Source organism: Brachyhypopomus gauderio, chromosome 6, assembly GCF_052324685.1.
Source record: "Brachyhypopomus gauderio isolate BG-103 chromosome 6, BGAUD_0.2, whole genome shotgun sequence".
Classification (NCBI taxonomy): Eukaryota; Metazoa; Chordata; class Actinopteri; order Gymnotiformes; family Hypopomidae; genus Brachyhypopomus; species Brachyhypopomus gauderio.
In genome coordinates, this window is record NC_135216.1 from 28,249,546 (window position 1) to 28,274,545 (window position 25,000).

A 25,000-nucleotide genomic window follows, 5' to 3' on the forward strand; every position below is an offset into this window, starting at 1 on the left:
AATCTAAATTTTTATTTAGTTTTTTTTTAGTAATACATATCAAATGAGATGTGTGTGTGGGGGGGGGGGGGGGGGTAGGTGGTAGGGTGTTTTGTCTCCATCCTCTGGAGTTGTAGCTGGAACTTTGTTGAGGATGTGTGTGAGCCCAGTGTGGACACCCCCCCCACACACACACACACCGGACCCAGCACCCCCCCCCACATACACACACACGGACCCAGCAACCTCCTGGATCTTTGTTTAGTTTGAGCCGTGTTTTGGCTGTGCTGTAGGCAGGAAATCACACTCGATTTGCTGATTTTTGTTGTTTTGTTTTTAATCTGTTTGGTTGAATAGTTTCCCAAGATTGTATATGTTACAAACTAAAGAATGAAAGGAAGAAACAAGAAGGAATAAAAACAAGATCCATGTTTATTCTGCTTCAGTGGGGTAAAAGCTTTTTTTTTAAATATATATACATATAAATTAATTTAAACCCACACCCGGCCTGTCTTTTCTTTACTGAACACTATTCAGACTTTACACCCCTACAGGAGTGCCCAACACGTGGAGGGGGGGGGGTATAGTACAGTATCTCTATACTCAGTATACTCTAACTTGCATAGGCTGGCTAATAACCACAGTACGGTTGATCTCTGCTCATGCCTGGAGGTCCAAGCTTCAATGCAAGGTCGTTTCAGGGTGTGTGTGCAGAAGGCACACTCGTTAAACGACCTGCGAGTGAAAGAACTAATGTTGGTGAGTTTTATTTATGCAGCTGAGTTCGCCGACGGTTCCTACCATGAGCACCAGGTGGCAGTAGCAGGAAACGTAATCATTTTACATTTACGGCATTTGGCAGAGCGACTTACATTTTTATCTCATTTTTTAAATACAAGTGAGCAATTGAGTTAAGGGTCTTGCTCAGGGGCACCTCAGTCATGGCCTCAGGTCTGGGGATCGAACCCACAACCCTCGGGTCACAAGACCAGTTCCTACCACCAGACCATGACTGCCTGTCATGTCAATATGAGGGTCTTACAAACAGAGAAACAAAATGGACATTTGTGTTCTTGATGTACCTGGGAGGATGAATAACTAGACTACCCTACTAACGTTTACCTACGACCTTCATTTAAACGAGAAGAGCAGACCTATAAAGAGACGAGGCGTATGTGTGTGCAGTCGTTGAGCTGAGGGTGGGGTGTTGGGTTTGATGTCCCTCGCGGTGAGGCCAGTGCAGGTTTGGGTCGTGTTAGATGTGTGTTCGGTGTCCGGGGTGAAGTCATATGTGTTTATATGGAGCTTTTTACAGCGGACATTATCACAGAGCAGCTGTGCACACGTCTGAGTCCAGGATCCAGAGATGATGAGGACAAACTTCATGAAGAAATCTCGAGAGGAACCAAGACATGAAGAAGGTTGGTGTCTGGTGTCTTCATGGTCCACACCGGACATCACAACAGGAACAAAACCAGCAGCAAAGAACAAAATAAGTCACGAGATCAAATAAATCATGTAAAGTTGGTTCCGGGTTCCTTGTAGTAAAACGTTTCTTAGTCCTGCTCGCCAGTGGCATGAAGATAAAAGTTTGAGAGTGTGTGAGTGACAGTCGGCCCAGCTGAACACCTGCGCCCAGACCGGTTCGGTGCTGCCGTCTGTCGGGAGCGCGCGCGTGTGCACGTGCAAGCCGCCTCCGTAATCTGCGCTATTCACGCACGCGTGTGTGGGGGATGATTTTACACAACACAGCATAGTGGAGGCTGCAGGTGTGTGTGTGTGTGTGTGGTGTGGGGGGGACATACGCATCGGTACTGGAAGACGAAGCTGATCTAGTCCCCTTGTCCCATTTATGTCCCGTGTTGCAGTGTCGAGCTGCCGTTTGAATCTCCCCCGCGTTTCGGTCAGGTGTTTAATCCCGCGAGGCTGTGGCTGGACACGTTGGTCCTAAGTGCGGAGACGTGAGCAGACGTGTGAACGCGTGTTCACTGGGCTGCAGGGTTGGAGACGCACGCGGCAACACTACCACAGCACGAGACGGGCAGACAGACGCGGAGGTGGAGGAGACACGTAATTATTTTCCAGAGCGGTGGAGAGAGGAGGGGGAGTGTGTGAATGAGAGGGTTAGGATACCTATAGGTGGTGTGTGTGTGTGAGAGTCAGGAATGGGAGTACGTAGGTGGTGTGTGTGTGAGAGAGAGAGATGATTGGAGATGATGGATGTGAAGTGGTGTGTGTGTGTGCATGCGGAGGTACCAATGAACACATCTCTGTGGGAGTTGTTGCCATGGAGACCAAGAGGTACTGGTGAAATTGCTGAAAAGAAACGAATGGATCCTCTGTTAGTGTGTGTGTGTGTGTGTGTGTGTGTGAGTGTGAGCGAGTGAGTAGGGTGAGATGGATCCTCTGTGTGTGAGTGTGTGTGTGTGTGTGTGAGAGAGAGTGAGCTAGGGTGAGATGGATCCTCTGTGTGTGTGTGTGTGTGTGAGAGAGTGAGCTAGGGTGAGATGGATCCTCTGTGTGTGTGTGTGAGAGAGAGAGAGTGTGAGCTAGGGTGAGATTGATCCTCTGTGTGTGTGTGTGTGTGTGTGTGTGTGTGTGTGTGTGTGTGTGTGTTGTGTGGTGAGAGAGAGAGAGAGAGAGTGTGAGTGAGCTAGGGTGAGATGGATCCTCTGTGTGTGTGTGAGAGAGAGAGAGAGAGAGTGGTGAGCTAGGGTGAGATTGATCCTCTGTGGTGTGTGAGAGTGAGCTAGGGTGAGATGGATCCTCTGTGTGTGTGTGTAGTGTGTGTGTGTGAGAGTGTGAGCTAGGGTGAGGTGAGGACTTCAGGAGCTTCTGGTGTAAACACAACATGACAATCGGGAACCTCCACTCCCCTACACAGGGTTCACCACCAGTTTAGACCAGTTCACACCAGTCTAGACCAATCCACACCAGTTTAGACCAGTCCACACCAGTTCACAGCTGTCACTGCAGTGATGTTTCCCAGCAGAAGGTCTTGCCTTCAGCCTCTCAGGTTTCCAGTCCCATTTCAGAGTGTGATTCCTGTTTCTTGTCCAGGTAATGAACACCTAGCAGAATAGGCCCCGCCCACAGATGCAGATCACATCTCTGCTGCTTCCAGTGGCCTTTGTCTTTATTCCGGGTTTCAGGCAAGGTTGCCTGGGGGCAACGAGGGCGTGTCTTATTAGCAGTCTTTGAGGTTGTTTTATGCGTGGCACCCGAACAACAAATCTTTTGGCACTACAGTGGTCCTGCATGCTGGCCACGCCCAATCATGTGCCCCGCCCTGTCAGGTGCCCCGCCTCCTGGAAAGCAGGAGAAGCCTGTGAGTCATCCCCAACACCCCAGACTTCCAGTGAGGCCCTGTGATCCATCCAAATGAGATCATCACCGTGGAATCGAATTAGGTCCCACAGGTGTGCAGGGTTCAGCGTTTGTGTGTGGGTGTGTGTGTTTGTGTGTGTGTCAGTGTTTTGTTTACAGTGCCAGTTCATTAGAACCACAGAGTCTGATCCAACATCTCACAGTTGCGTCTTTAAACAGCTGCTTGATGAGTCTCTTATAATCCAGACAAGGTTTAGTCGTCTAAATGAGGGTCTTCACTTATGATCACACCTGGAAGTCCAGGTGTGATGGTTTGTTTATCAAGAACACCATGACTGATTTCCTGAAGCTAAACGTAAACATCAGAGTTTAATGTTACACCTGTTCCACGGATCCTTAATGCACATTCAGAATGGGGACTCGAGGTGATCTAAGTGACTCTGAACACTGCATGCTTGTTGGTTACTAGACGGGCTGCTCTCGGTCTTTCTAGAACTGCTGATCTACTGGAGTTTCCATACACATCCATCTTTATGATTGACCGAGTATAATCAGAAAAAGAGAAAATATCCAATGAGTCCCAGTTCTCTGGGTTACAATATCCAGTGAGTCCCAGTTCTCTGGTTAAATGCCTTGTTGATGGAGGAGGTCAGAGGTCAGAATGACCAGCAGGATCAAGCTGACAGAACGGTACCAGTAACTCGGGTTCCCACTGGTTAAAACCAAGATGTACAGAAGAGCATCTGAACACACCACACATGGAGGCTTGAAGCAGGTGAGCAGAACAAGACTAACATCTCAAGGCTCACGAAGTTGCTCACGCAGAACCAGAAGCCCTGCAGTAACGCTGAGAGAGGTAACGTTCAACCTAATGTTTCACTTCAACCTAACAGTCCATGTTGCCTTATTATGTATGTCACAGACACAAACACACAAGATCCACTCTGCGTAGGATTATATGGGATCTCATTCTAGATGATCCTACTCTGCAGATGATATATTACATTCAAGATGATCCCAAATGATTCTGCATGAATAAATGTGTGTGTGAGTGAGGGTGTGTGTGTGTGTTGGAGGCATGACACTATTTTGGAATGGTAGAGGTCCAGTTCAGAAGCTGTGATGGTCTTAACTGAGCAATATGATGACATGATGCAATGCTGGCTGCTACCTGAGCGTGTGAAAGAGTGAAGAGTGAGAGGTGTGTCACATGTCAGGTTTCACAGCAGAATTAAGGCTGCAGTAACAATCAAGGCCAGCAGGTGGAGACCCAGAGATGCAACTCCGTGTCCTGGGGAGCTTTTGCTGTGACTAATAAAATTTGACAGGCAAGTAAATTACTGACATCTCTCTCTCTCTCTCTATCTCTCTCTCTGTATGTGTAGTGGGCAAATACACACCCACACACTATATAATCTCACAAGGTGAAGAAGTACATATTAGCCATGAAAATATTTAATATTTGATGCAAATTGCCCACAGTCCTTGCATGTAGCCATTTCCCGCTGCTTCTGTGTGTGTGTGTGTGTGTGTGTGTGTGTGTGTGTGTGTGTGTGTGTGTGTGTGTGTGTGTGTCATGCTGAAAGGAAAGTGAGCTAGATGCATTTGAGTACTTGAGGAAAATGGTTTCAAATGTACTTTGTTTAAATGTACTTTTGTTTCAAATGTACTTTTGTTTCAAATGTACTTTTGTTTAAATGTACTTTTGTTTAAATGTACTTTTGTTTCAAATGTACTTTTGTTTAAAATGTACTTTTGTTTCAAATGTACTTTTGTTTCAAATGTACTTTTGTTTCAAATGTACTTTTGTTTAATGTACTTTTGTTTCAAATGTACTTTTGTTTCAAATGTACTTTTGTTTCAAATGTACTTTTGTTTAAATGTACTTTGGCGTTTTGGTGTCAGTCACTAGATTCAAGTGTAGGTGATGTTTTCCTGTATCAAACATTTTCCCTCTGACCATGAATCCTGTATTGCATGCGCCGTGTGTGTATGAGATTGTAAGCCTTGCTGTGTGTGTGTGTGTGTGTCTTTTCTTCCCCTCCTGAACACTACAGTGAGTTAGGGAGGAGTTAGGGTGGAGGAAGAGGATGGAGGGCAGGGTTGAAGATTAGGGTGAGAGGGGAGAGTGGAGGGTGTGTGTCCAGTGCTGTGAGCTGGATGTCCCCCGGGTCTCCTCCACCCGAGCAGACTCCTCCACCCAACCCCCGGGCCCTGCCTAAGATGTGTCAACTGCACCGCGAATCCATCCATGGGGGTCTGTGGCCAGGTTTGCCCAGGGAGGGCGGAGAAACACCACACACCTCCACACACACCACACAGACACACACCACACACTCCACACACACCACACAGACACACTACACACTCCACACACACCACACAGACACACACCACACAGACACACACCACACACCCCACACAGCTGCCGGTGTAACGGTGTGACAGCGTAATGGTGTGACACTACTGCTGTGGTTATCCTGGTGGTGTGATTATACTGCTGGTTTTGTGTTTGAACTTTAGGCGTCTGGCTACAGATGATTTCTCATGACACTGAGGCAGAGACAGAGGCAGGGAGTGAGATCTTGGGGAGTGAGATCTTGGGAGTGAGATCTTCATTGTTTAGCTTTATCTCAGATCAAATGCATTTAAACTCAATGTTGTTTTAAGAGTGGAGTGTCTTCATGCAGCAGCTAGGCTCCGCCCCCGCCAGCAGCTAGGCTCCGCCCCCGCCGGGTTCACTGCCCTGTCATAGTCCTCCCGGCTCTGAGCTAGCGTGCGCACACACACTCCTGACTCACTACAGCTATAGACCGACGTGCCCTGCACGGTTCCCAAGGAAACCAGAAGATCCCTTTCACATGACAGTGTATCATGACAGGCAGCCAGAGAGGAGAGTGGCTGTAACACCTGTCTTCTCTCTCTCTCTTCATCTCTCTCTCTCTCCATCTCTCCCTCTTCATCTCTACCTCTCTCTCTCCATCTCTCTCTCTCTCTCTCTCTCCATCACTTTCTCTCCTCTCCATCTCTCTGTCTATCTTTCTCTGTTGCTACCCCCTCCCTCTCTTTTTCTATGTCTCTCTCCTCTCCCCTCCCTCCCCCATCCCTCTCTCTCCTTCTCTCCTCCCCCATCCCTCTCTCTCTAGTCTTTCATGAGTGCAGCAGTAATGAAAGCTCATCAGAGAAGCCCCTCCAAATCTCCTTTAAATCTCCTCCAGGTCTCCTCCAGGTCTCCTCCAGGTCTCCTCCAGGTCTCCTCCAGGTCTCTCCCATCTCATGTCTCCCCAGGTCTGTGACCTGCACCCACAACCACCCGGCTGGAGTCACCAGCAGGCCAGACTGACTCCACCTTCTCTCTGTCTGCTTTTGGTCTCCTCTCTGTCTCCTCTCCACCTCCACCTCCTTCTTCCTGTCCACTCTGCCCTGTCTTCTGCAGCTATTGAAATAAACATGTATTTATTGTATACATGCTAATTTCAAACTTTAATTTCATCCTAATGAAACGTCACTGGTACCAGAGAGGTCTTCCCCACCCACCCCCACCCACCCCCACACACCCCTAACTGTGTGCAGCTGTGTGGGGAGACCTGGTCCAGCAAGGGGAGTGGAGGGTTTGTGGGGTCTGAGTGATATGGCTGTGTTGGAGGAAGCAGTTCTCTCTCACAACCAGACCGTCTCTCTCACGTCCACGTCCACGCCACTTCCTGAGTGTGTGTGTTTGGGGACAGAGCTCCATGGTAACGCGTCCTGGCCAGGCTCAGGACGGCGAGCATGTCCAAAGCGTGGGTGCAGGGATAAGACAGGCGGTGGGGGATTAGGGCTTAGGCATGGCAGGTGGGGCTTCATCACAGTGGGTGGGGTATTGTCACAGCGGGTGGATCGTGGCAGTACACGTCTGCAGTACTCTCTCTCTCTCTCTCTCTCTCTCTCTCTCTCTCTCTCTCTCTCTCTCTCTCTCTCTCTCTCTCTCTCTCTCTGCCCTGCTCCTCCCCCTCTCTCATGCTACCTGTCGTGTAACTTAATTACAGTGACTGGCTGTCCAGGACATGAAAGACTCTCTCCGCCTTTAATTAACCTTCTTGTGTGAATAATCCCATTTCTCCAGAGCTGCCAGTCCCCTGAGGTCGAGCAACCCCTCAGCCCAGCAAGGCTGTCCCTGCCCTGGGGGCCACGCTGGAGACCTGGGGGCCACGCTGGAGACCTGTTTAGACTTACACCAGCCTCATCACGTGACCCACCTACAGGGATTCAGGGCAGTGATACACCAGATCAGTATTTCCACTGTGTGTGTGTGTGTGTGACGTTCAAAGTGTTGGATCATCTCAGCAGGTGACATTCAATGTCATTCAGAGTTATTCACTCCATCATCCATCATCCAATCATCATCCATCCATCCATCCTCCTCAGTTAATTTATTCATTCCTCATCACACTTCAGTCAGTTCACCAATTCAGCAGCATGCCTCAGGACATTCACTCACTCACTCACTCACTCCTTCACTCACTCATTTACTCCTTCACTCACTCACTCACTCACTCACTCACTCACTCACTCCTTCACTCACTCACTCACTCACTCACTCACTCCTTCATTCACTCAGTCACTCCTTCATTCACTCAGTCACTCCTTCACTCACTTATTCACTCCTTCATGCTTTTGCACACCTCAGTTCATTCATTCACATTCTTTCAATTCATCTATCATTATCAATGATGGACTTTCAAGAACTGACCTTGAAAGTTTATTGGGTTCTTCGGCAACAGAACAGACCCCAAAACCTTGGAAGTCACCTCACTGACTCACAGGGCGGATTGTGGACCAACATCATCCAGTGGATCCTCAGATACTGAGTGCTTACAACACCCTGGATAAATATACAGAACATATATAAATATACAGACTCTATATTAGAACACATATAAATATACAGACTCATATATACATATACAGACTCTATATTAGAACACATATAAATATACAGACTCTATATTAGAACACATATAAATATACAGACTCATATATACATATACAAACTCTATATTAGAACACATAAATATACAGACTCTATATTAGAACACATATAAATATACAGACTCATATACATATACAGACTATATTAGAATACATATAAATATACAGACTCTATATTAGAACACATATAAATATACAGACTCTATATTAGAACACATATAAATATACAGACTCATATATACATATACAGACTCTATATTAGAATACATATAAATATACAGACTCATATATACATATACAGACTCTATATTAGAATACATATAAATATACAGACTCATATATACATATACAGACTCTATATTAGAACACATATAAATATACAGACTCTATATTAGAACACATATAAATATACAGACTCATATATACATATACAGACTCTATATTAGAACACATATAAATATACAGACTCTATATTAGAACACATATAAATATACAGACTCATATATACATATACAGACTCTATATTAGAATACATATAAATATACAGACTCTATATTAGAACACATAAAATACAGACTATATTAGAGCACGTATTAAATATACAGACTCTATATTAGAACACGTAAATATACACACTCTATATTAGAACACATAAATATACAGACTATATTAGAACATATATAAATATACAGACTCTATATTAGAACACATAAATATACAGACTCTATATTAGAACACATAAATATACAGACTATATTAGAGCACGTATAAATATACAGACTCTATATTAGAACACGTAAATATACAGACTCTATATTAGAACACATAAATATACAGACTCTATATTAGAACACATATAAATATACAGACTCTATATAAGAGCACATATAAAAATACAGACTCTATATTAGAACACATAAATATAGACTCTCTAAGAGCACATATAAATATACAGACTCTATATTAGAACACATATAAATATACAGACTCTATATAAGAGCACATATAAATATACAGACTCTATATAAGAGCACATATAAATATACACTCTATGTTAGAGCACAGATAGATATACAGACTATATAAGAGCACATATAAATATACAGACTCTATATAAGAGCACATATAAATATACAGACTCTATATTAGAGCACAGATAGATATACAGACTATATAAGAGCACAGATAAATTGTGCTCAGATGATCATCAGATGATACTGCAGACCTGACACAGACCTAACACTCCCAGACCAGCTATAGTGTGTGTGTGCATGTGTGTGTGTGTACGTGTGTGCTCGTGCGTGTGCGCGCGCATGTGTATGTGTGTGCTCAGAGCATGATGGATGGTCTTTAACACAAGCATGCCTGCCACACCTGTCAGTAAAACTGAGTTAATAATTTTTCATGCTAACAGCAACCCACGTGACCGTGATATAAAGCAGTATAGAATCATTGTGTGTGTGTGGGGGGTGGTGGGTGGTGTGTGTGTGTGGGGAGAGGTGTGTGGTGTGTGGGGGGGGGGGGGGGGGATGTGTGCGGAGGTGGGTTTGTGTGGGGTGTGTGTGTGTGGTGTGTGGGGGTGTGTTGTGTGGGGGGAGGTGGGTGTGGTGTGTGGGGGGGTGGGTGGGTAGTGTGTGGGGAGGTGTGGGGGGGTGGTGTGTGTGTGTGTGGGGGGGGGGTGTGTGTGTGTGGGGAGGTGTGTGTGGTGTGTGGGGGGGTGGTGTGTGTGTGTGTGGGGGGGTGGGTGTGTGTGTGGGGGGGGGTGGGTGTGTGTGTGTGCGAGGTGGGGGGGGACAGTGGTGCTAATCCTGGTTTTGTCTTGACAGATTCATTCTGCTGCCTGCAGTCTGGCAAAGGATGGACAACACATAATACAACATACACTCAGACCTACCCAGGGGAAAGAGAAAGACGTGGAGTGAGAGAAAACTGAATGAGAGGGGGATGGATGAAAGGAGAGAAGGAAAGAACTCAGAGTATGCTTGAGATGTGACAAGCAGGAGGGTATACTCTGATGAGAGGAGAGAGAGAGTGTCCAGGCGAAGAGAGGCCACCTTACACTGGAGTTCTGGCTGTCTGAGTATTTAATCACATTACAGAGAAGAAAAAAACCCGGAGCACGGGAGAGCCGGAGCCGGAGTCAGTTCCGGTCTACAGTGCAGGTTCTGAAGGGCAGAGATGTTTGTGGTGAAGGATCTCCAGCAAGAGCCGCGTGTGACCCGCACTCGGACCGGGCTGTTCACACTGCTGCAGACTCCCTCTGGATCCACTACACTCCCTCTCCACACCCCCCGTGATCCACTCCAGGTTTTCATCCTCGCTTGTTCCCTGTGTGCAAAAGTAGGTCAGTGTTTGCTTTGTATTATTCAGCAACTAGAAAGAGAGAGAGAGAGAAGAGAGAGAGAGAGAGAGAGAGAGAGAGGGGGGGGGGGGGACTTTGCTGTGATCTCAGTGATAAGTGCTTAACCCCAGTGTGTGTCTGTGTGTGTGTACATGTGCATGCATGTATGTATGTGTGCATGTGGTGTACATATTTGTGTGTGTGCATGCTGCGTGTGTGTGTGTGTGCGCGTGTGATGGCTCTTAGATCTTGATGGATCATTAGTAGAAAGTGTCAGCTCTACAGGCAAAAGGTTGTCTGTTAAATCAGGTCTGGGTTCATGGAACACAAAACACACTGTTCCCTGCCCCCCCCCCCCCTCCTCCCCTGTCCCTTCTTCTCTTCCTCCTCTCTTCTATCTACCACTTCTCATTCCCTCACGCCCGACACACTCTCTCTACACACACATGCACTACCTCTCTTTCTCTCCCTCTCTCTCTCTCTCTCCCCTTCCCTCTCTCTTTCTCTCCCCCACTCTCTCCCTCCCTCCCTCTTTCTCTCTCTCTCTCTCTCCCCCACTCTCTCCCTCCCTCTCTCTCTCTCCCTCTCTCTCCCCTTCCCTCTCTTTCTCTCTCTCCTCACTCCCTCTCTCTCTCTCTCTCTCTCTCTCTCTCTCTCCCTCCCTCTCTCTCTCTCTCCCCACTCCCTCTCTCTCTCTCTCTCTTTTACACACTCTCTCCATGCCTTTATAACCTCATTTCCTTCCTGTTTGGCTGTACATTGTGTTCCTGTGTTAGAGGAAGTCCATAGTCCCCCCCCCCCCCCCTCTCTCTCACACACACACACACCACACACACACCACACACACACACACACACACCACACACACACACAGGAGCAGTAGTAGTCTCTCTCTGCCACGGCTCCTGCGGGAACTGGGATCGTCCCTGTCACATGCAGACACAGCTCTCAAGTGTAGAGAGGAACCCCTGTTACACACACACACACACCCATTCACACACATACACAAACACACACACACACCCATACAGAGTTGCCAACTTTTCAAGATCACTTGGAGTGAGATTTGAACCTGGAGGGGGTGACGAGTGTAAACTGTTGGGGGGGGGGGGGGAAGTTGTTACCGGCAGGGTGTAAAATGGACACAAATTAGGTATTATATAACGATCCATCGATCGAACTAGTAACTCATTGAATCATAGACATGGATCAGAGGTAAATAAACTAGATTTTTTCAGCGTGAGAAAATCGGAAGTGTGTGAGATTTGGCAACCCTGTACATATACATATATCAGTGGCGATTGCTCTAAGACTGCAAGGGAAGCTCAGCTTCCCCTAAAATGTAAAAAAATAAGTGATCAAACATAAACTGTTGTGTGTACATGTCATTGACTAAATATGCGCTACAACGCGCTCAACGTTTGTTCAGAATCAGCCTCTTATCACTGGTAACGACGCGGCTTTCCTCTCACTCAGTCCCGCAGCTTCACGGTGCTTTAAACGGTGTGGACACTGAGCGTCTACAGAGTTCAATAGCGAAGCAAAGAGTGCAGCGAAACGAGACGAGCCATTGGATAAATGCTGGGCTTTGTCCCGCCCATCGGACGCTCAGCGTCTCTGGGGGTCTATGGGCTGGCCCGGACGCTCAGCTTCTGCATGATGATTGGATGATCTGTCTGAGGCTGAATCCCTTTTTGATTGACAGCGAAATGAGCGAATCAGCGATCTTTTGGTGTAAACCTTCGCGGGAGCGTTTAATTTTAATATTTTAAATATTCATTCTGTTTTAGTGATGGGATTTCGGCTCTATTTTGAGATGCGGCTCTAATGGCTCTTCTTACTGTGGAGAGCCGGCTCTTTTCGGCTCCCAAACGGCTCCCCATATATATTTTTTACATTATTAATTAATTAATAGCTTAAACCTAATTTATAACATTTTGTTTCATTATTGACATTGTTAAGCACTTGTGATGAGTAAAAATGCTGCATAACAATGCTTTACAAATAAAACTTTTATTATAACCAATTATTAAATTATCACAAATAGCACCAAAATAGAACGCAATACAGCTTGGCTTGCCTGCCGTTTCCACAAAAATGTGGAGATAACTTTTTTTTCAGTGTTTTCCCACCACATTATTAACTGAAAGTTGCGTGTGATTGGTCAGATGTGTGGAGCACACGCTTGACATGCGGGCAGTGGAGACATTCTTTGCAGTGTTGTCCGAAACGATATGTGGTAGTATAAAGAAACACCCCTCAAAAACAAGGGAAGGAACATTTACCTGACGAAAATTAATGCTGCATTGTGTTCCAGGCTTTGAAAAGTGCTAAAGTACTTGAAAATGTAACTGTATTTGTTTCACAACAAATAGCTGTCTGACTGAATCGATGTGATAAAAAAGCGAATAATTTCGAGTATATGTATAAATATTTAAGTTTAAGGTGCTGGGAAATATTGAAAATGGCCTTTTTCAATATTGAAAGTTACGTACAAGTGCTTGAATTCCACCTTGTAAAGGTGTATGAACCCGGTGTTACACCAGATTCTGTGACCGTCGAGTTTTGTGACCACAGGGGGCGCTATTTCACAGTTTCTGTTCACAGGCACGAGCGCTTTACGAACGCTACGTAAACTACGCTGATGCGCTTTCTTGTAAATGTAAATGTGCCATATTTTGTCAATTGTGATTTTTACACCCCAATCGAAATTTGTCCTCCGCTTTTTAACCCATCTGTGCAGTCAGAACACACAAACACACACTAGTGATTACTAGGGGGCTGTGGATCACACGTGCCCAGAGCGGCGGGCAGCCCTAGCCCGGCGCCCGGGGAGCAGTTGGGGTTAGGTGCCTTGCTCAAGGGCACCTCAGTCATGGCCTCAGGTCTGGGAATCGAACCCACGATCTTCCAGTCACAAGACCAGTTCCCTAACCGCCAGGCATGACTGCCCACATATCTTTTCTCGTTTTGTTGGTGTCCGCGAGCCAAAAGACGACAGATATTTTTGTATTTACATTTTATTGTCTCTTAATTACATAAATGTACTTAAACAAGAATGTTTTGATCATTTACATGAAAATAGCAAGCTTCATCGTAAGCAAGCGCTGAAAGATTCTGTAATTACGAATGGTAATTCTGCCCCTTTGGATAAAATGTTTAAATTAGGGGTGGGCATAGATTAATTTTTTCAATCCAGATTAATCTCACTGAAATCTTGAAATTAATCTAGATTAATCTATATTAAAATGGCTCATATGTGTGCTACCCAAGTAATGACTGAAAGTCAGTTTTTGAGATAGGGTTTCTTAATACAGAGGGTGCATTAGACCAGAGGCTCATCTCCTGTTTCCAAAATGCATCAATGACTGCTTGAAGCTACGGAGCCCCGTAGGGGTCACTGGTGAAAAAAAAAATTGAAGAGCAAAATCCGTACGCACAATTACTAAACCGTACGTACGGATTACTAAACCGTATGTACGGATTTATAAACCGTACGCACGGATTACCTCTGATCTACATATATGATTCAATGAGTTACTAGTTCGCTCTGGCGCCAACCACCGGCGATCGATCTATCGCGATATAATACGAAAATATGCATAATAACTCACAAGTGTTCAAGAGACACGTCGTTGCGCTTAATTTACACATACCTCGTTTACTTTGTGTATCGTTCCACGTATGTTATTCATTATTTTTATTTATTGGGTGGCGAACGTAAAATGTTGATGGGGGCATGTAAAATGGACACAAATTAAGTATTATATCGCGATAGATCGATCGCCGGTGGTTGGCGCCAGAGCGAACTAGTAACTCATTGAATCATATATGTAGATCAGAGGTAAATAAACTAGATTTTTTTCGGCGTGAGAAATCGGATGTGTGGCGTGAGAGCGTGTGAAGACGGTCAAATGCGGTGTGTCTCATGCTCAATGCGTGAGAGTTGGCAACTCTGCTACTATAAGTACACAATTAAAATGGTAATGTTTGCTGTTTACTGATAATGTTGGTGATAGAGAAGGGGTATGTTGGTGATAGAGAAGGGGTGTAATCAGGGCTTAATTTGAGCGGGATCCTGCCGGAACAGGATCCGGGAACTCTTTCATTTTGAAGGGTGCGTTCCGGGAACTGTCTGCCTCGATCCGGTAACTTTCAAGCCTACTAATTATAAGTTATGAAGAAATCTGTCTGCGTTGAACCAATTAATTGAACAAATAATTCTATAAAAGACATTTTTAAACACAAGATCCACATTCCTAAATCACATAAGAGCTCTCCTTTTTAGCGATGCCTTTCCGTGTCTCCCCTATAAAGCTATACTTTCGTGAGTGACCGTAGCGCGCGACTCCGCACACCTCGCGCGCGTCACATTCTTTGCAGTGTTGTCCGAAACGATATGTGGTAGTATAAAGAAACACCCCTCAAACACAGGGGAAGGAACATTTACCTGACCAATTTTAATGTTGCATTGTGTTTCAGATTTGAAAAGTGCTGGAATTTAGGCTAAAGTACTTGAAAATGCACTTAAAATGCACTTAAAATGCACTTCTCCACTTAAAACACTTATAAAACACACATAAATAGTTCTGGAAGTTCTGTTTACTGGGAGCAAAAACAGTCCGAGTTTTGAACGTAACATGGGCGTGGCTTCGGACTTGAGAAGAGGGTGGAGTTGGATGTGGGCGGGGTTGGATGTCCAACTCCGCCTTCCTGCAGGCTGCAGCGAGAGGCTTCTCACCTCGCTTCGTACGGCGGTCCTCACGCAGGGGCGGAGCCACCGCGATTGCGTCATTTTCGGCGCACGGACCCGCTAAGTAAACTTAGCTTAGGCACTGACTGAGGAAATAAACTCTCCGTTCTCTACCACTGACAGAAGCAGAGCAATACGCGCAAGGAGAGGGAGAGACAGCGAGGCACCGAAGGACAAATAAAAACGATGTTGGAAAAAACTGTGGCACTTGCAGAGCACAAGCGCAATACTGAAGGAAAAAGCGGCTCCCAAATAGGATCCTAAAACGGCTCCCATTGCGGAGCCGGTTCCAATCGTTCACTTCAAAGAGCCGGGTCTTAGAGCCAGATTGTTCGCGAACGACACATCACTATTCTGTTTTGAGTTGAACCGGAGATTTTCCTAATCCTCTTAGCGGCATTTTCTTCATTAAAAGAAATGAACAAAGAAACGTTTCTTGTTGGTACAACAGGGTCACAGAACATTTTCTTGAAAATGAACGGGTAGAATTTACGTATAAATAAACCGACACATTTTATGATGTAGGCCGAAATTGAGCTTCCCCTCCTTGAAGGACCAGGATCCGCCACTGATTTCAAGGTTAGGGTTAGGAGTGTGTAATGCCCTGAAAGAACGATAGAGAGAAACGTGTTGAACGTCTGACTTTGGGGTCGGTGTTTGACACAAATGCTGGCTCATTGTACACTTGATTATGGCCATTTTACCAAACTGGTAAAAGGGTGGAGCCTGAGAAGTGTGTGACGTCCCAATGGTTGAAGTCCTGATGTACTGAGGGCGCCTTCATCCAGGTGACCTCCTCAAACACGCTGCCAACACCAGACCTGCCTCACTGCCTGTAGGAGTGAACCGTACTCACTGGGGTTTAACACCTGCATTCTGTGTGCCTTCCACCAACATTATGGCTGGTGTGTAAAGGGATTTGAGTCAGCACTCCATAATCAATTAGATATATGGGCTAGCCATACTCATCTTATACCTCCGCTAGCTATACTCACCTTATACCACCGCTAGCCATTTCACTTTACACCTGCTCTAGCCATACTCACCTTACACCTCTGCTAGCCATACTCACCTTACACCTCTGCTAGCCATACTCACCTTACACCTGCGCTTGTCATACTCACCTTACACCTCCGCTAGCCATACTCACCTTACACCTGCGCTTGTCATACTCACCTTACACCTCCACTAGCCATATTCACCTTACACCTCCGCTAGCTATATTCACCTTACACCTCCGCTAGCCTTATTCACCTTACACCTCTGCTAGCCATACTCACCTTACACATCTGCTAGCCATACTCATCTTACACATCTGCTAGCCATATTCACCTTACACCTGCGCTAGTCATACTCACCTTACACCTCTGCTAGCCATATTCACCTTACACCGCCGCTAGCCATATTCACCTTACACCGCCGCTAGCCATATTCACCTTACACCTCTGCTAGCTATATTCACCTTACACCTCCACTAGCCTTATTCACCTTACACCTCCGCTTGCCTTATTCACCTTACACATCTGCTAGCCATACTCACCTTACACTTCTGCTAGCCATACTCACCTTACATATCTGCTAGCCATACTCATCTTACACCTCTGCTAGCCATACTCACCTTACATCTGCGTTAGCCATACTCACCTTACACCGCCGCTAGCCATATTCACCTTACACCGCCGCTAGCCATATTCACCTTACACCTCTGCTAGCTATACTCACCTTACACCTCTGCTAGCTATACTCACCTTACACCGCCACTGTGTTAACCATACTCCCCTTTCACCTGTACAAACCATACATACTGTACTCAGAGCTTTCTCATTAAAGCTCATTAAAGATGGATGAGTCTTCTCTTTAGAAATACACAAGTCTTCTCTTTACAGATGGATGAGTGTTCTCTTTATAAATAGACCAGTATTTTCGTTACAGAGGGATGAGCCTTCTCATTACAAATGGATGAGTCTTCTCGTTACAGTTGTACAAGTCTTCTCGTTATAGCTGGACGAGTCTCCTCTTTATAGATAGACATGTCTTTTCCTTACAGAGGGATGAGTCTTCTGTTACAGAGGGATAAGTGTTCTCGTTATAGATGCACGAGTCTTTTACTAGAAGACTAGCCTTCTTGTTACAGATGGACGAGTCTATCCATTACAGAGGGGCAAGTTTTCACGTTATAGCTGAACAAGTCTCCTCTTTACAGATGGACGAGTCTTCTCTTTACAGATGAACGAGTCTTCTCTTTACAGATGAACGAGTCTTCTCTTTACAGATGGACGAGTCTTCTCTTTACAGATGGACGAGTCTTCTCTTTACAGATGGACGAGTCTTTTCGTTACAGATGCTTTCCAGGGTTGACGCACTGCAGTGCTGATAGTGAGTCATTACCCCTCCCGTCTATATTGGGAGAGAAGGTCCCTCCATACTGTTGGCTCACAGGTCTGTGTACACTGGCAGACAGAGGCTAGTTTACAGTGTTTGCTCAGACAGAAGCTACTTTACAGTGTTTGCTCAGACAGGCTACTTTACAGTGTCTTTTCTCAGATAGAGGCTACTTTACATTGTTTGTTCAAAAAGAGGCTACTTTACAGAGTTTTCTTCTCAGACAGAGGATACATTACTGTGTTTGCTCAGACAGAGGCTACTTTACAGTGTTTTTTCACAGACAGAGGATACTTTACAGTGTTTGCTCAGACAGAGGCTACTTTACAGTGTTTTTTTCACAGACAGAGGATACTTTACAGTGTTTTTACTCAGACAGAGGATACATTACAGTGTTTGCTCATGCTACACTGTGGCATGGGACACACACAAGGCCTCATCAGACAATTGTTGACAATGTTACACACACACACACATAAGCCTTATAATATGGGATATTTTATTTTTCCCGTATTACTTCTTTTCCTTTGAAAACATAAAAAAAAATCACAATCACTCAACAGCCTGCCACCTACACACACACACACACACACACACACACACACACACACTGCTTTACATCCACCACATCCACTCCACAACCTCAACCTGACAAGTGGGATGATCCATCGATACAGACATGTCTCTTCTAACTCTCTTTCTCTCTCTCTCTGTCTCTCCCTCCCTCTTTCTCATATCTTGCACTCTCTCTTTCTATCTACATCCCCCTCTCTCTCCCTCTCTCTCTGCCTCTCTCTTTCTCTCTCTCTCTCTCTCTCTCTCTCTCTCTCTCTCTCTCTCTCTCTCTCCTTGTCCTGCTGTGGGTGGCGTGGGCACTTCTTGCTACCCCAGAAGCAAGTCACCTTTCTGCTCCTGACCAAAATATCCACACACATACACACACACACACACACACACACACACACACACACACACACACACACACACACACACACTCTTAGGGCATACTCACACTAGGCACGGTTTGCTGGTTCCGTGCTGGGGCCCGGTTATCCCCCCTCCCCACTCCCCCTCTGGCCTGCACTCACACTGGCTTCAGCAACCCGGCCCGAGCACGCTTACGTCATCACAACGCCGCTTTATTTGGAAAAAAGCGCGCTCGCACAACACTATGGAGTTCACGATTCTCTTTTTATTGTATTTTTGGAGTCGTTTTGGGAGTGCAGAAACACGGTGCAAGCACAGATTTATCGATCATTTAACACAACGATTGTCTGCTAATCGCTTTGCCGCTATGACTGTTTAACGTGAGCATCGCATCACTGACGTCATGTTTGAGTTCCAGCTAAATGAACCAATCACACGAGGCACCAAGCGGGCCCGGGCACGGATAGCGCTCACACTAGAAGCGAACCGTGCCCGAGTCCACATGAATCGTGCCCTGGCCCACCTCTTCAAGCGGGCCCGAGCACGGTTAACTGATCCGGGCCCGGGCACGGTTGGAGCGCTCACACTAGCCAAACGAACCGTGCCTCGGCAGGCAACCGTGGCCGGGCCCGGATCACAGAGCCTAGTGTGAGTACGCCCTTAGACAGGCACACATACACACACACATTCCCACAGATGAATGCATGCACTCTGCTGGTGTTGCGTATTAGTTGGTAAAGGCGACTTAGATGTTCTGACTATTCATGGTGATATGAAAATTTCCATTCAAGAGCTTTAATACCAGACCTACAGTAAAGGAGGGGCTGTCTACAACAGTAGACCTACAGTAACAGAGGGGCTGTCTATAACAGTAGACCTACAGTAAAGGAGGGGCTGTCTATAACAGTAGACTTACAGTAAAGGAGGGGCTGTCTATAACAGTAGACCTACAGTAAGGGAGGGGCTGTATATAACAGTAGACCTACAGTAACAGAGAGGCTGTCTATAACATCAGACCTACAGTAAAGGAGGTGCTGTATATAACAGTAGACCTACAGTAAAGGAGGGGCTGTCTATAACATTACACCTACAGTAACAGAGGGGCTGTCTATAACATCAGACCTACAGTAAAGGAGGGGCTGTATATAACAGTAGACCTACAGTAAAGGAGGGGCTGTATATAACAGTAGACCTACAGTAACAGAGGGGCTGTCTATAACAGTAGACCTACAGTAAAGGAGGGGCTGTCTATAACATCAGACCTACAGTAAAGGAGGGGCTGTATATAACAGTAGACCTACAGTAAAGGAGGGGCTGTATATAACAGTAGACCTACAGTAACAGAGGGGCTGTCTAACATCAGACCTACAGTAAAGGAGGGGCTGTCTATAACATTACACCTACAGTAACAGAGGGGGTGTCTATAACATCAGACCTACAGTAAAGGAGGGGCTGTCTATAACATTACACCTACAGTAACACAGGGGCTGTCTATAACATCAGACCTACAGTAAAGGAGGGGCTGTCTATAACATTACACCTACAGTAACAGAGGGGCTGTTTATAACATCAGACCTACAGTAAAGGAGGGGCTGTATATAACAGTAGACCTACAGTAAAGGGGGGGCTGTCTATAACATTACACCTACAGTAACACAGGGGCTGTCTATAACATCAGACCTACAGTAAAGGAGGGGCTGTATATAACAGTAGACCTACAGTAAACAATGGGCTATAACAGATACACAGATGTACACGCACTTAATTGTGCGTGCTTGTGTGTATGTATGTTTGTATTTGTGTATGCATGTGTGTGTGTTTGTATATGTGTAATTGTGTATGCATTTGTGTACAGTATGTATGTATGTGTAATTGTATATGTATGTGTGTGTCTGTAATTGTGCATGTGTATGTAATTGTGTGTGCGTGTATGCATGTGTATGTGATATTGTGTGTGTGTGAGATTGTGTGTGTGTGATTGTGATTGTATGTATGTGTGTGTGTGTGTGTATATGTAATTGTGTGTGTGTGTGACTGTGTGTGTGTGTTTATGTAATTGTGATTATGTGTGTGTGTGTGTCCGTGTTTGCCTAAATGTGTGTATGATTGTGATTGTGTGTTTGTGTGTATGTGTGTGTGTGTTACAGAGGGGGCCTTTGTGCGTCATGGCGCAGTGTGTTCCTCTTCTCAGTCCGGAGGTGCCATCTGCTACACATTCTCTCTCTCACACACACACACACACACACACACACACACACACACACACACACACACACACACACACACACATACACAAACACACACACTCACACACACACACACACACACACACACACACACACACATACACAAACACACACACTCACACACACACTCTGTCTGCTCTTGTTGTCATTTATGGAGAGGCATTAAGGTAATATGTCTATATATCTATAGCACACATGCATGTGTACAAAACAACTCTCTCCTAAAGTCCTACTGCCCTCATCATCATCATCATCATCATCATCATCTCTCCTAAAGTCCTACTGCCCTCATCATCATCATCATCATCATCATCATCATCATCATCATCTCTCCTAAAGTCCTACTGCCCTCATCATCATCATCATCATCATCATCATCATCATCATCATCTCTCCTAAAGTCCTACTGCCCTCATCATCATCATCATCATCATCATCATCATCATCATCATCTCTCCTAAAGTCCTACTGCCCTCATCATCATCATCATCATCATCATCATCATCATCATCATCATCATCATCATCATCATCATCTCTCCTAAAACCCTACTGCCCTCATCATCATCATCATCATCATCATCTCTCCTAAAGCCCCACTGCCCTCATCATCATCATCATCATCATCATCTCTCCTAAAGCCCTACTGCCCTCATCATCATCATCATCATCATCATCATCATCATCTCTCCTAAAGTCCTACTGCCCTCATCATCATCATCATCATCTCTCCTAAAGCCCTACTGCCCTCATCATCATCATCATCATCATCATCATCATCATCTCTCCTAAAGCCCTACTGCCCTCATCATCATCATCATCATCATCATTATCATCATTATCATCATCTCTCCTAAAGTCCTACTGCCCTCATCATCATCATCATCATCATCATCATCATCATCATCATCTCTCCTAAAGTCCTACTGCCCTCATCATAATCATCATCATCATCATCATCATCTCTCCTAAAGTCCTGATCCTTCACTGTTCCTGGAGGGCTGATCCTTCACTGTTCCTGGAGGGCTGATCCTTCACTGTTCCTGGAGGGCTGATCCTTCACTGTTCCTGGAGGGCTGATCCTTCACAGGCTTTTCGCTTCCCATGCTCCTTTCTCTCACTCTCTCTCTTGTTCACTGTCTCTTCTCTCAGATGAATGATGTGTGGGTGCCTAGCGATCGTTGCCATGGTTAATGTTTCCCTGCTCCAACTGTGAGGACAGAACAGCCTTCCATCAGACCAATCACTTCAATCCTCGTGTGTGTGTGTGGGGGGGGGGGGGGGGGGGGTGTGGCGGTGTGTGTGTGTATGTGTGTGTGGGTGGGGTGTGTGTGTGGGGGGGGGGGGGGGGGGGGTGTCTGGTCTAATATCCGGTTATTAAGTAAAAGGTCTTCTGGGTATACTAGGATGATCTTATCATTTTAAAGTGTGTGTGTGTGTGCGTGCAGACTGATTTTATATTATTGAAGCATCTGGAGCATGTTTGGTCCTGATGCAGTTGCCTAGAAACCAGCCTATAGATTTGTGATTTTTGTTTTGGTTTTGCCATAACGCTTCAGTGGTTGCCACAGCAAAGACGTCAAACCGCCGTTAAACACGGTCTTTATATAAATATATCAGAGTGGTTAAAAACACACTCACATACATACATACCCCGTTAAACACGGTCTTTATATAAAACATATCAGAGTGGTTAAAAAACACACTCACATACATACATACCCCGTTAAACACGGTCTTTATATAAACATATCAGAGTGGTTAAAAACACACTCACATACATACATACCCCGTTAAACACGATCTTTATATAATACATATCAGAGTGGTTAAAATCACACTCACATACATACATACCCCGTTAAACACGGTCTTTATATAAAACATATCAGAGTGGTTAAAAACACACTCACATACATACATACCCCGTTAAACACGGTCTTTATATAAACATATCAGAGTGGTTAAAAACACACTCACATACATACATACCCCGTTAAACACGGTCTTTATATAATACATATCAGAGTGGTTAAAATCACACTCACTGTCAAAGCCAATAACAAACTGCATTTAATTCCCAGTAGTGCTGTGGATGTGGTGGGAGTGAGGTGGGCATGACCACTGTAGACCACACACACACACACACACACACACACACACACACACACACACACATGACCACTGTAGACCACACGCACACACACACGACCACTGTAGACCACACGCACACGACCACTGTAGACCACACACACACACACACACACGACCACTGTAGACCACACACACATACATACACACACAGGACCACTGTAGACAACACACACATACATACATACACACACACACACAGGACCACTGTAGACCACACACACATACATACACACACACAGGACCACTGTAGACAACACACACATACATACACACACACACACAGGACCACTGTAGACCACACACACACACACACACACACATACATACACACACACAGGACCACTGTAGACAACACACATACGACCACGATAGACCACACAAACACACACACATGTACTCATACACGCATACACATATACACACACACATACAAACACACACATGCACATATAAACACACATACAAACACACACACACACACATATACACACACATACAAACATGCACATATACACACACACACACACACACGAGAAGAAGATCAGCTGCTTTAGGCCTGCTACATGTTGATCACCCTATTCAGGTTTGGGATGTAGAGGATTAACTGTGTGTGTGTGTGTGTGTGTGTGTGTGTGTGTGTGTGTGTGTGTGTGTGTGTGTGTGCTAGCTACAGGCTTAGTGAGAGTGTTTCTGTGTGTTTCTGCTTCCTCTTTAAGAGGAAGAGAAAGGTCCCGTGCCAAATCCTGCCCAGTCATCTGCTAAAGGTCTACCCCCTCTACCCACAACCCCCAACTCCTGCAATTACACAATCACTCACATTCTGTCTCACATTCACATTAACACAAGTTATTTCATTAAAGTCGTTCTCTCCACCAGAGCCTCTGAACCCCCCGACCTCATTTACTATCAAACCAACATTCTGACCCCTCACTAACCACCTCGACCTCAACCTACTCTGTGCCTGCCTGAGCCGAGATGTCTGGAGGACAGAGCTTCACTCTCATTGGCTAGATTCATCACTTCACTCTCATTGGCTAGACTCACCACTTCACTCTCATTGGCTAGACTCACCACGGCAAACCTGAGGCCACAAACAGCAGTTGACACAGCACAAACGATTTTAAAATATTTAGTGCATGTAAATATTATGTTCATATGCAAAATACAATTTTATATTCTTCGTATGTTATATATTTGCACAAAGCCTGTTAGACTGTCCACCTAATGTGGGTGTGGCAGGGGAAGAGATCTGGCCTGTCGACTCTGTGCTCAGATCCTGTGACCGGGTCCCGTGATCGGGTCCTGGCCAAGTCATAGACCACAGAGCTGAGTGTGTACTGTTGAGATTCTTACCTGAAATAAACTGGGTTGCAATAAACTGGAGTGTCCCCGTGAGAACTGGAGTGTCCCAGTTAGAACTGGAGTGTCCCCGTGAGGGCTGGAGTGTCCCCGTGAGGGCTGGAGTGTCCCCGTGAGGGCTGGAGTGTCCCCGTGTCCCCGTGAGGGCTGGAGTGTCCCCGTGAGGACTAGAGTGTCCCCGTGAGGGCTGGACTGTCCCCGTGAGGGCTGGACTGTCCCCGTGAGAACTGAAGTGTCCCCGTGAGAACTGGACTGTCCCCGTGAGAACTGAAGTGTCCCCGTGAGAACTGGAGTGTCCCAGTTAGAACTGGAGTCTCCCAGTTAGAGCTGGAGTGTCCCCGTGAGGGCTGGAGTGTCCCCGTGAGAGCTGGAGTGTCCCCGTGAGAGCTGGAGTGTCCCCGTGAGGACTGGAGTGTCCCCGTGAGGACTGGAGTGTCCCCGTGAGGGCTGGAGTGTCCCCGTGAGAGCTGGAGTGTCCACGTAAGAACTGGAGTGTCCCCGTGAGGACTGGAGTGTCCCTGTGAGAGCTGGAGTGTCCCCGTGAGAACTGGAGTGTCACTCA

General features: G+C 45.8%; 1 protein-coding gene across 1 annotated transcript in view; it reads right to left on the bottom strand.

The window, feature by feature from the left end:
- The window catches only part of rbfox3b (RNA binding fox-1 homolog 3b), a 94,493-nt gene that overhangs the window by 55,902 nt on the left and 13,591 nt on the right, over positions 1 to 25,000 (bottom strand). Inside the window, exon 3 of the mRNA XM_077007935.1 lies at positions 24,034 to 24,160. Within this exon, the coding sequence (XP_076864050.1) occupies positions 24,034 to 24,160 (127 nt within the window). The remainder of the gene's footprint in view (positions 1 to 24,033; positions 24,161 to 25,000) is intronic.